Raw genomic sequence first — 12,797 nt, 5'->3', positions numbered from 1 at the left:
AGCCTGAGCTGCAGTAGCAGAAACTGCAGAACAAAGAGTCATGCTGGTCCCTTCGCCTGAGCTGTGATACCTGAAGGAACGATGCCGGAAAGCGTGTGAGGTACGGTGCGTGGAGGAGGGTGGGTGCCTGCGGGGGGAGAGGCTGCAGGTGCCTCACCCGCCTGGCACTGCAAGGGGGAGAGCAACGGGTTCGATCCAAAGCAGAGACACTGATACAAACATGCTTCACTATAATAAACCAGGTAACTAGCTGTGACATCTGAGACATTAAAGGCTTTTTCTTCATGTGTGCAGATGCAAAACTGTGAGGAGTTCCTCTGGTAAGAAAGACATGGGCTGGCTGTGTGACTCAGGGAGGAGAAACCCAGCAGCTACGTCCCTGTCCCAGGGAGAGAAGGATGTCATGTACATCACGTTTGAGGAACTACAGTTCTTCGTGTTTGTTTTAGCTAAATAGTCATTTTTTTATCCTGTATAATTACAGCTTCAGGAAGTCTTGCATGTCCGGTTCAGAAAGCAGTCACATCAGCGGTTTTAGCTTGGGTTTTCAGCTTGTTCCAGGGCATGTTCCCCAAAATCCAGCTTCTGTTAAAGCCTTTTTGTAGGAGATGATCGTTTGTTGGGACAAGCTTCTGTCGCGAGTCATGGGCCAGGGTGTGCAAAAGGCTGGCTTTAAGACACCTCTCTGAGGATGGACTCATAGTCTCTCTTTCAGTGACAGTGCTTGAATTTTAACAAGTGCTTGTTTGTTTGTTTGTTTGCTTTTAGGCAGGACTCAGACACAGCTAATGGCTTCTTGGTGGCAGAGTGGGCAGGTGGGGCACAGGCAGTCCCTCTGCCCCCAGCCACAAGCTGCCTCCTTAGAGAACACTGTCCGTGCTCGCAGAGCACGAAGCGTGACGGCTTCTGCCCATGAGCGGGGCTATTGCAGCAGCAAGGGGTACCTCTAGTCCGTGATGCTGTGAGAAGGAGAGCACCAGGCAGTGACCACGATCACTAGTCATGGTAAAAGCTTGTGTGACATTAAATGCCTCCAGCTTGTTAACCCGTTGTTTCCCCGCGCACCTTCTCCACAGCCCTGGTCGGTGTAACGGCGTCTGTGGCTGTGCTGCAGCAGGGCAGTTTCTGGGCAGGTGGTAGAAAATGGAGCTTCTGCAGGGAAATCCCTGTCACAGTAAAGAGCAGGATGTTGGGTTTTTAATACCTCTTCTCTGCTGTTTTCTGTTAAAACAGCAAAAAGCAGTAAAAGTGACATCCTAAGTTTTCTGGTCTAAAAGGCTCGGACTGTTTGGCAAAGAAACTAGGGCTGGTTGTCTTCCTCACTCAGGTCACAGACTGACCTGCTCAGGTGAGCGGGGTTGCCCTCAGAGAGGCTGTTGCTGCAGAAGCTGGTACATGCGAGTGGTAGAAGAGCTGAGGACCGTCAGCAGGAGAAGACACTGAGGAAATGGCATTGAGCAGCAACAAGCTGGTCCCTGCCTCCTGCTCCTGCGTGGCGTTGGGTGAGTCGGGGCACTCCGAGCTGTGCTGTTCCATTTCTGGATGCCCAGTTTGAGCCCTCATGGTGCGATGGAGCGAGACGCTGAGCACTCTGATGGACAGTGTCACCACACACAAGCCAGAGGGAACTCAAGTCATGCTTCACAAGCATCCTCAGGTTTGCTTTCCCTTGCTACCGAGTGCTTGACTGTGTAGTTGTCATAAAGCTCTTTCACTGTGAAGTGAATGCACATGTGGAAGAAAAAAGAAAGAAAAAAAGAAACACATAAATTCTATTTATGAAGAATAATAAAAAAGAGCACTAGTCAGGAAAGTCAAAAGAATGGTAAGAGAAGTGGGCAGGGACAGGGAAGTGCAAATGGAAATGGACAGATCCATAAATGCAATGGAACTGGAAAGGTCCTTATAGTCTTTGTCATCCTTTACCCTTCACCTAAGTCAGCAGTGAAATGGACTCGTGATATTTCAGAAAGAGGATCCTAGATGACAAAGGGCAGAAGAAAGGGAAGTGTTCTTCACTTGCATTCTGATCCCAGGAGCGTGGGGGTCTCTCACAAGGTGCAGGGAAAGGAGGACGGACCTGCAGTCCTGGGAGCATGGGAGAAGCCGTGCGGATAGTGGTGTTGGTGGTGGCATTCACCAGCTGCAACGGTGAGTAAATGCTTCCATGTATAAGAACAAAATCAGAGCTCTAAGAGGGCAGGGAAAATCTTTTGAATTATAATGTCTTAATTTTTAAAAATTGTCAAGTGTGCAAAGTCTTTAGTTTCTTGTATGAAAAACAGAGCCTGAGGGTTCACAGGGGTCTCTTTGGTATCAAATACAACAAGGTGCAAATGTTGGGCAGTTGGGCAGAAGGGCAGCTCCCGTGCCCCAAAGCAAGAACAAAACAGGACTGTTCAGGACCCTTGGAGAGGACCTGCTCTGGTGTGTCAGCTTCCAGAACAGTCTTTGTGCTGGAATGCACATTCCTCTAGAATTCAATACTGCATCACGGCTGTTCTGCCAGCGTGGTCCTGGGGAGAAGAGTTGTAATTGTGAGATGAGGTGCGGGCACACGCGCTTCCCCTCGGTCTCTCCTGATCTGCTGACTCTCTAGGTGCTTCAGGAGAGGTGGCACTGGGACCTTTGCTTCAATTCATACGCCCATGAGGCACGTGTGCCACTCCCAGGGCACATTCGCCACTGACACCACCGAGGAAGGCTTTGGGCAACAGGAGAAAGGTGCTTTAAAAAGTTGTACACAGAAGCACAGAATCGCTCCTGGCATTTAGGAAAACAGGTTGAAGTACGTTCCCCATTTCATCATAAAAAAAACAGCTCTGCAGATTTCTGGGATCTGCCTCTCGAGCGACTTACTGTGGGTTACTGCAGCTGAACATAACCAGTGCCTTTGTGGGGAGGAGGGGAAGGGGGCAGCGAGCTAAGGGGGTATGGGTAGAGGTGAGACAAGCCCAGCTAAACTCAGGTAATTTGCTACTCACAAGAGGCACTTCCCAGAGGAGCCGAGGTCTCGGTGGGCAGACAGCTGGAGGGACTGGGAGACTGAGCCGGGCACCACAAAATCCGCCCCCTCTTCTCCTGTGCCCCCCGAGCGCTTGGCGGGGGGCTGGGCTGGTTGAGGCAGGTGTGAGCCAAGAAATCCAGGTCAGATCTGAAGTTCTCTAAGGCTAAAGCAAAAAGGCTGGGCTTGGTCCACTGTTCCTGTTCCGGGTCCAGCACTTCGGAGCAGATCCCGAAAGGCTCCTTCCACGCCACCAGGACAGCGGGTGCTGGCAGGTGAGGGAGGAGGATGCTCAACCGTTTGAGAAAACGGGCCAGAATATGGGAGTTCAATTTGTTTTCCATTATCATGCATTACAGAAAATACAAATCCCTCTGAGCAGTTTTATTTCTAACATGGCCCTTCAGGTTTTCACCTGGTCCAGCTCTATTTCCCTCTGGTGGGAGAATTCACATTGTTTGTCTGGAAGATGACATCCTGGGTTAAGAATTGTCACTGGGAGGAAACACTTCTTTTAAAAATGCTGTCTCGGGGGTTTTATTTTGCTGAGTTTCTCCCCTCCTTCCAGTCAGCCCTGACTCCTTTGGAGTCACCCCTGCCAAGGTTGAGATTGGTCGTATACAGAGTGCAGCTGCGGCACAGGGCGTCGGTGGGTGCTGACAGCTCTTTCATGGCATGCAGCAATGCAAAACAATGCGGGAGAGAGATTTAGACAAAATTGTGTCCAGGTGAATACACTGGATAGCAAACATACCTGAACATGAGTGCACCAAATGCCTTCAGGGTATTTCTGAGCAGTTTTCTGAATAGCTTCCACCCTTCTTATTATTTCTTGGTGGGAGATGTGAAAAGAGGAAGAAGATAAATGGAAAAACCTTTAAAAACTGATACATCAGGGAATTGTGTTTGACTGGGATGTGAGATTTGAAGCATGGAGCTGTGCCTGCCCTCTCAAAGTCATCTGGTAAAGGAAAACCAAAGCCCCACGTCAGAAAGCAGCATCCCCCACGCTCAGCCCCAGCAGCCCCCTCGGCTGTCCCCGTGGGCACAGACCCACAGGCACTTGCCTCTGGACAGCGATGGCACAGAGGGGTTCTGCTCCCCGCACGACTGTACTGCTGGGTCCTCTGAGCACCAGGGAGGCTGCATAAAAAATAGTGTCGTTAATGAAAGCAAACACGCTGCATTCATTAACTGCCGCCAAGCAGTAGCCCTGCTGTGGTCACCCTCCCTGCCGTGCAGAAGGCAGGAGTCACCGCTGCGGGTGGTGTTGGCAGAGCGTCCCGTGCCGGGGGGAGGCCGGTGCTGTTTGGCTCATCACGTGCGAGCGTGAGCAGAAAGGCAGGCAGCAGCAGCAGGGTGTAAAGGCTGGGGCTGGGCAGCAGGAACAAGAGCTGCTCCTTAAGGCCTTGTGAAGACTGTAGCTGTGATGCTGCCACCAGGAGCAGGATTTGTGCCTCTGTACCGAGAAGGAATTGAGAACTGGCAAGTGTCCAGAGAAAAACAGTAAAAATAATAGCCATGAGCTAGAAGTAACTGTTCACTTCCCTGTGCTCAGTGAGGTGGGGACAGGCCCTGGTTTAGCTGGACGTGGTCCAAGACATGGCCACATGCTGGCTTCCACCGCCTGGTGATTCCCGTCTATCCTAAGCACGTTCACTCCTGCTGTGCTCTTATTTCTTCCCTTCAACTGTTGTTCCCTGCAGCCCTCCTGGAACTGTCTGGTGTCCACCAGGTCAAGGGCACGTGGATGGGATCCACCACTGTACCATGTACCTACATGCCCTCAGAAGGTTTCACACAGCAAACGCTCACCTGGAGCGTGGAGAGAGACTACAGCACCTCGACCATCTTTCGGAGGGATGACTCTGGTGACCACGTCTTGTTGTCTCAGTTCCGAGACCGGGTCAGTGTCCCGAAGCAGAGCCCAGGGAACATCTCACTCCTAATCGAGAACCTTGAAATCCCCGACAGCGGACACTACACCTGTCGAGTCATCTGGAGGTCTACAGATGACAGCTTGATAACAAAGGAGGTGACCACTACGGTTAAAGTTGTCAAAGGTAAATCCAGCAGCAAAGCCCCGCTCTTGTGCAGCCTGTCTAATCCACAGAGCATGTAGGAGGAGAAGCAGCTGGTGGGAACAGTCTTTCACACCACACTGTCCACCCACAACCAGGCTGGGTGTTGAGGCACCCTCCTCCCTTGCTGTGTTAGCCCTTCTCCACTCGTGGGGCTGTAGGGATGGACTGGGGAAGGGGGCTCGGTTAGTACACACCCCACTCTGGATCTGCTGATGGGCCCCTTGAACCGGTGGTACTTGAGGTAACACCCAGATCTGGCTTGGGTTTTGTGCAGGTAGCCAGCATCTCTGCGGTTCTTGTAGCCAGCGGGACAGCGAGCGGGTGTTGTACTGGCCAGATCTGCCCTCTCCCCTTCCCGAGCATCCTCAGAGGGTGCTAGAAAGAGCGGTCTGGCTGCAAGGGGGGCACCCACTCGACAGGACTTGTGTGGCGTGGCAGTAGCAATGGTGGCAGAGCCAATGTAAACCTGGCTTTAGGGAAGGTGACTTGGGCTCAACCTGCGCCGAGAGGTGACGTGAGAGCGGTGCCAGAGCCAGAGCTGCCATGGGGGGGCCCTTCCCCACCGCAGCCAGGGCCAGCGTGACCTGCGCCCCGTCTGCTTTGTCTTCCAGTGGCCGTGACCAAGCCCGTGATCAGGGCCGCCGAGCCGGGGCTGGCGTTCCCGGCAGGAGCCAGGGCCAGCCTGACCTGCGTGGCCAGCGGGTCCCCCCCCATCAGGTACCGCTGGTTCCGGGGAGCCCCGGGGGGCCGAGCCCTGCTCGTGGGCAGCGGGGCCGAGCTGGCGTGGGACAGCCTGCGGCCCGCCGACGCCGGGACGTACTACTGCGAGGCGGAGAACAGGGCCGGGGCCGGGGCCGTGCAGCGGAGCGACGCCGTGGAGCTGACGGTGGGAGGTGAGTGCCCAGCCCGGGGCCCCTCGTCCCCGCTGCACGACTGGGGCCGGGACCTTCCCCTTCCGCGGCGGGATCGGACACAGCGCTGAGCACGGATCGTGTCTTGATTTGCCACCACAGAGGGAACCGCCGGGGCCGGCATCCTCCCCGCTTCCCGGGCCGCGCCAGCCCCGCTCCTCTACGCGCTGGCGGCCGCGCTGGGCGGCGCCGCCACCATCGGGGCGCTGCTGGGAGCGCTGCTGCTGCGGCGGCGGCGGCGCCGGGCCGGTGAGCGGGGCCGGGGAGCGGGGCGGGGCCGGGCCGGTGAGCGGAGCCGGGGCGGGGCAACGGGAATGCGGGGCGGGGGGCGGAGGAAGGTGCACGGTGGGCGGGGCGGGGCGGGGCGGGCCCGGCGGGGACCGACAGGGCCAGGGCCGGGGCCGAGGGGCCGGGCGGCGCGGCGCTCTCCACGGCCCCATCGCTCCGGCCCCGCGGCAGCGGGTCCCTCCGAGGGAGCGGCAGGGCCAGGGCTGTTCCTGGAGGCGGGTGGTCCTGGGGGCCGCTGGGTTTCTTCTGCGGCGCTAATCGTGAAATACATCGATGCGCATCTTCGACTGTTCTTTCTTCCCCAGAATCTCCCTACGCCGTGGCTTTGTGAGTACAATGTCTCCCCTGGGGCGTTCAGGCAGCTTTGAGGGCATCGTCCTAAAGCCTCTTTGCTCGGTGAAAAGCCAGAGACTTCTCTGACTCGCGGGGGGAGGATCTGAACGCCCTGACAGTCTCTTTAGTTCGCAGCAGGAGGACGTCAACATCTTAGCGCAGGAGGCAGCGAGAGCGAGTCTGTTCTTTATGTGTTAGAATGAGAGAAAGATACTCCGGGTCCTTCCCTCTGCCTTGCAGGCGCCGTGGGAACGCTGCTCTCTGTAGTAAATTCCCACAACGCAAAGGATGGGAACTCTCAGCTCCTCCCTCAAGATAAGTTCCCTCTGCACCTGCCTTCCTCTTTAAGAAACACATCCCAGTGCTTATCCAAGTATTATTTTGGGCAATTCCTATTTGCTTACAATTACACGAACGCATCTTCTGCCCTGTCCTAACCTCAGCCTTTAATCCCTTCATGCTGCTTTCCCATTCAGACATACCTTAGCCATCTGTAGCCTTGCACGTTGCTATTTTCCCCAATTATTACTAGTAGTTGCTTTCTAAAGGCTGGAGTATCTGCTGGTAACTCTTTTGGGTATAATATGATAATGCCATGAGAGTTTATGGTACCAATGTAACTGTTTATTACTTCTTTTTGTGTAATTCTCCTAATGTTACTTTCTAGTGTCTTTCAGAGCCTCCCAGGCCCTCACTAGATTAACGTAAATTTTGCTGTTCCACAGATTATGTGGTAGATCTTGTCTTTGACTAAGAGGTAAATCAAATGGCTTCTGATTTAGTCGCCCTCCTCAGCAATGTCTCTCTGTTGTTTCAGCCAGAGCACTGCAGATCTCAGACTGGAAACGGGTGCGGAAACCCCTGTTAAGTGCCTGCACAGGGAGACAAATTCTAAGACTGAAGCATCCAGTGACACTTTCACCGTGAAAGACAACGGCCGTGACAGCATATGCATCAGGAAAAATCCCGAGTATGAGAACCTTGTGGATGCAATGGAATCAGAATATGAAATAGAAAAAACTGAGTAGAGTACCAGCGTTTCCACATGAGCGGCCGTGCAGGGCTGCAGGTATTGAGCGATAAACTTTACCAAAGGAAACTCTTCTTCCGTCTGCCTTCTGCTCTGGTGAATATACCAGTCTCACTGCTTGCTTTAATGCAGGGGAACTGCAGTCTCCTCAGGCTTGGGCAAGTGAGGCCCTGCTCTTTGGTGCAGAAACCCCCAGCCCAGCAGTTACCTACCTGCTTGTACAGAGCGAATAATTTCTGAGCAGCCTGAAGGAGCAAGGTGGGGAAGAGAGGATCTGCAGGAGTGGAAACACAGATGTCTTTAGCCTGCAAACCCAGGTGTAGCTGGGTGCACCGCTGCTAGCCAGTAACACCAGCAAGGTGTGCCCTCAGGTGCATGGTCCCCTGTGAGGACACCCCAGACTGCGGGGAGCGGGGATGCGCTGGAAGTGGACGTCCTCTGGCTTTCACAGCTCAGCTGATGCCCCGGGAATGTCATTTTTGCTCTCAGACTGGGGCTCATTGACAGAGGAAGAGGGATGTGCCTGCAGGTGACGAGCCTCCTAACTGCCACCCTCTGGTCTTCCCCTGGAAAAGCAGAATCGGTGCTGAAGGAAACTAGCATTTTATTTTTACAGCGTAGGGGCCAGAGGCATAATAAAATAGAGAGAAATTTGAGGCATTTGGAATAATGATTGAGCAAGGGACCTCTCTGGATGCAACAGACTGACATGGAGTCGCTCTGTGGGACACGAGTCAATCTGATTACAGCAGAGATTAACGCTGGCCTGTGTTAAGGGGATGCTCTGAGCGCTCGTGTTTGTAAACTGTCTTGAAAAGTGCTTGATTAGTGCAACGTGTTTTCTTTCCCAGGGCAAATACAAAAGGCTTCAAAGGATTTTTTTGCATATGAATTCTGACTTCCTTGGTATTTCACCATCCAGTGCCATCATTTTTCTGTTGCTTGCAAATTTATGCTTTTTCTCTGTCTTCTGATTTAATTCTGCAGAACAGGCAGGGGTACAGCCATGGCCACGGTTTGACTTGGAAGTTTGACTTGGGTTTCCCTTTTAGAGGAGAGGACAGGAGAGGGGCGTCAAGTCAGCCCACACCAGGCTCCTCGCGTGCCTACACCTCACCCCGGCCCCCAAAGCGAGTTGTCAGGGTCTTGGTGCCGCCTCCACATGCAAAGTCACAAACCTGCAGCCGCCTGGCCTTACTGTAGCCAGCCCATCCACCCCAGAAGCTGGCCCTGGGGACACCAGGCTGGAGCAGCAGCTGCTGGTGTCAGTGGTACTGGGGTGGTGCAGAACAAAAGAAATGGGGGGGACAGGGAGCTGCAGCCGTGCTCAAGCAGGGCAGAAGTGTGTGGTGTGAGGTCGATGCTGTGTGGGAAGGGAACTGAAAACTTCTCGGCTTCCCCATCCTCACCCCAGCACATCCAGGCCCAAAACACAGGACATGGCACTCTCTTTTTCCCCCTCAGTGCCATCCTCATTAATTTTCAATTAGCCCAGTGTTTTATGCAAGATTTCCTGCCATTATAAGCACCCACTTCCAAGTTCCCTCACTGACTATGTAACATGATTTTTCCAACTTTTGATGCCTCCCAGCACTGGTCTGCCCTGAGGAGGTCTGGGCAGCTTCCTCAAAAGAGCTGAAGCCTGGAAGAAGCTGCAGAGGAAGAAGGCAACAGGAGTTAAGACAGGGGAGGCAGATGTCCCAGCTGGAGCAGATGCTACATACCTCATGTTGTCACTGCCTCTAGTTTGGTCAGCAAAACAGCTTTGGTCATAAGCAGCAGACCAGTGTTGTTTCTCCCTCTGCAGCATGCAGGATTTTTTTTATTATATTTTTGGCATGTTTGGTAGTAAAACCTATTGGAAACAGAACATTTTTCTTCTGAAAGTCACAGGGGGCTTTGCTGTGTCGTATCCCCATCAAACAAGAGAGCTTCACCTTTCCTTGCGCTGGTCACTCACCCGGTGACGTGACTCGTGCTGAGCGCCAGCTCTGCTCCAGCGCAGAAGGGAAACCTCAGCTTCCGCCCTGAAACTGCACTGCCTCCAAAACCTGCACTATTTCTAGCGGCCAGAACAATGTCATGAGACTTGCAGCTCCCCTTGCTTCAGAGCAACCAAAGTGCGCGTACAAGAGAGGGGACCTGTTGGCTTTTACACTTGCCGGGTTCGCCCTGGCCTTCAGAACCTGCCGTTCCCAACAGGGAGAAGGGAGAGGAAGTCTCAGAAATTTGTCCCACTGTAATTTGGTATTTGTTCTTGTAAGAGAGGAAGGGGTTCACTTTCTTCCCCTTCCCCCCAGGCATCTAGAAGGAACTGGGGGCTGGGGCAGGGAGGTGTTATTTTAAAAGCAGAGGGGCAAACCCTACTGAAAGTAAAAACTGGAAATGCATGAGAAAACAATGGTAAAGGGCACAAATGAACGCTTGGCTAGCTGGGGTGCAGAGGAGTTTAGTCTGTGATGGCAGACAGGCTTGGGGTTGACACAGCTGCCTGCTGCATTAAGGATCCGCTGGGGACAAAACAAACCCTGAAATAACAGACTTTGTTCTCCTTTGAAGCTGACCTCAGTGATAAAGATCAGGGTGATGTCTGTGAGTCATGAGTAGGTGCTTGAGAGAGACCACGGGGGCGTGAGTCACGAGGAGTAGGGCGGTGTTTGTCCAGAAGTGCACAACAAGCCTTACTGATAGGACCTATTCAAAAAGCAGAACACAATTTGCTTAGGCAATGATGTACATTCATTGGTCCCGGCTTCATACAAGCTCCAACTTCTTCAAAATATTTAGCAAGAAATAGTTGCAACAAAAAGCCCAAAAGATTAGTATTAAAGCTTATCAATATTCTCAAATGTTGCAAAATTAGCTGGTGGTACTGTCCTAAAACAAGTCAGTAGGGTCTTTGGATTTTTTCTTAGCTCCTGAGTTTTCAATGTTAAATGCTTTCAGAGAGTTTGACTTGTCAGACTGGGCTGGGCACTCCCTCCCTGTCATTCCCCTCACCCTGAGATCACTCAAGCTGCAGCTCTGATATGCTACAAGTCAGTTATTAAAAATGCTTACCAATCATTAGATCTCCAGGTGGGATGATTTAGAGGGAATTACTTTAACTAAATAGCAGAAATGCAAGAAAAGCAATAGGTAACCTTGCTGCAACCATTCGATAGGCGCTTCCGAAATCAGGGTGGAAGGGAAACCTGGCAGCACGGGGCCAGAGTCAGCCACGATGGGATGGGTCGCTCGATACCTCGCTGGGTTTCGGAGAGGAGCAGAGTGCGGGCAGGCAGGCTGCCGCCCGAGCGGGAGGAAGGAGCCGGTGCCCTCGGCGTGCCGCCGCGCTGCTCAGCAAGTGCCTCACTTGGGGTATTTGACAAACTGACACTCTGCACACTGAGTGTCGGACTCAGCTTGTCAAATACACGCAGTGCCGCACTGCAGCTCTCGGTGGGGGCCGTGCAGGTCTTCGCCAGAGTGCCCTCCTGGGAAAAAGGAGAGGGAGAAGAAGGGCTGAAGCTGCTGTTAACATCAGAGGCTGCTGTTAACATCAGAGGCTTCTCCCAGTTAACAAAAACCATCATCATCCCTCCAGTATTTCCCTACCATTGAGTGAGAGAGAACCACACAAGCAGACACTGCCTTCTGCTGAGGACAATGTCCACTATTCAAAGGCAGAAGGTCTGTGGAGCTGAAAATGATGCTGAGAGCTCCAGACTAACCTTCTGCCTTAGTTACACAGCTGCACTGGTAGCTTGAAATACTGACAGCGTCCATGCAAACACTCAGCCGTGCTGTTTGGGTACAAAGTCATGAAGACCAATGTCTCCCTAGACAAAGTCTAGACAGAGACCCAGAGAACATATGGCCAGGGAGCAATTTTGCATTGGGCAGAGATAAGGGCATGATAATCTAACAGACTTTTCACAGCTTTTCTTTTTAACCACCTAAATTTAAACAACTTGTTCAGGCTTCTCACATTTAATTTCTTCCACTTGGGTCCCTGTGGTAATTTTGCATTCAAGTGGTCATGCACACACGAGTGCCCTCAGCTTGCGAGAAAGCAGCTGTGCTATCTTTAGTATCAAAATGAAAACCTAAAATGGATATGTTAATTATATTTGTGAAGGTAGACCATTAAAGACATAAAAGTAGAATTCAGCTGAAGTATATTAACAGCATCATACAGTGGGCAATTTATTAACCCTTTTCTATCTCTAACTTCTGGGACTCTTTTTTATACAGATGATCATAGGATCCGATCTAATATTATAGAAACATACTGGGAAAGGGCAAGTTTTTTTCATGTTAAAGCACAAAATAAAAAACAGTTATGTCAAATAAGTATTCTTTATACATGCTCCGAAACCAGCAGAGAGTGAAATGAGATTCAACAGCAAGGGAACAGCTACAGCTTTAAAGATAAAATCAGTTTCTAGACTGGGTTACTACAAAGGCTTTGCAATTCTTACATTCCCCCTGCCCTCCACATCAGGCCTTCAGTGAGATGTAGATAGTGAACAGCTCTTTGTTCTGGCTCCTGATTCAGAGTGAATTTCAACCATGGTAGATAAAAGAAGTGGGTTACAATGGATAAAAGAAGCATGTGTATTTCATGAGCATTAGAAAACGGTGTTAATAAGCTGATTTAAGACCAGCCTAGCAAAAGACAGACTGCTTTAAGCACAATTAATGCTGATTTCTGCTATCCCTGCCAAGCTCTTGGCCCGCTGCAGTGACACTGCTGCAGTAGGAAGCAGCCAGGCATCAGCTGTGGGAGAGGGGTGCCACACTGCCTCACCCGGCCCTTCCCAGCACTTTGTCACCCTTGTGTGGATGTTTTAATGTAGCCAAGGCTCTGGGTTAACATTTCTCAATCCAAAATACCCTGATCTGTGGATTTTAGCAACAGACCAGCCATAGACACCTGGGTCCTTGTTCCAAGCTGTCTGTCAGTGCGGCTGGCCAGATTACTCTCCTTTCACATCGAACACGGCTGTACCATGAAAAGTAAAAGGTTTTTTAAAGAGCTCTGAATGGTTTGCATAGTTGTTGCTGATGTTACTAAAGCAGAGATCACTCTTTCTGCCTGAAAGCAATTTTCAGTGAGAGTTAGACACCGCACACTAATGAGAACACAGGGGTAGAATAAAAAT

General features: G+C 51.8%; 1 protein-coding gene and 1 long non-coding RNA gene across 2 annotated transcripts; both read left to right on the top strand.

Moving 5' to 3' along the window:
* Positions 1 to 2,039: 2,039 nt before the first annotated feature.
* Positions 2,040 to 6,202, top strand: LOC137669810 (V-set and immunoglobulin domain-containing protein 4-like; the record flags this gene model as incomplete). Its single annotated transcript, XM_068412129.1, has 4 exons — positions 2,040 to 2,151; positions 4,711 to 5,067; positions 5,700 to 5,981; positions 6,102 to 6,202. Coding segments are annotated over exons 1-4 (795 nt in total), but the record flags the coding sequence as incomplete, so codon positions are not given.
* Positions 6,203 to 6,386: 184 nt separating this feature from the next.
* On the top strand, positions 6,387 to 8,526 carry LOC137669684 (uncharacterized). The gene is made up of 2 exons (XR_011049157.1): positions 6,387 to 6,614; positions 7,438 to 8,526. It is a non-coding gene; the product is annotated as an uncharacterized lncRNA (long non-coding RNA).
* Positions 8,527 to 12,797: the final 4,271 nt, after the last annotated feature.

This window comes from Nyctibius grandis, chromosome 13 (genome assembly GCF_013368605.1).
Source record: "Nyctibius grandis isolate bNycGra1 chromosome 13, bNycGra1.pri, whole genome shotgun sequence".
Lineage (NCBI taxonomy): Eukaryota > Metazoa > Chordata > Aves > Nyctibiiformes > Nyctibiidae > Nyctibius > Nyctibius grandis.
This window is presented reverse-complemented; position numbering and strand designations above follow the sequence as displayed.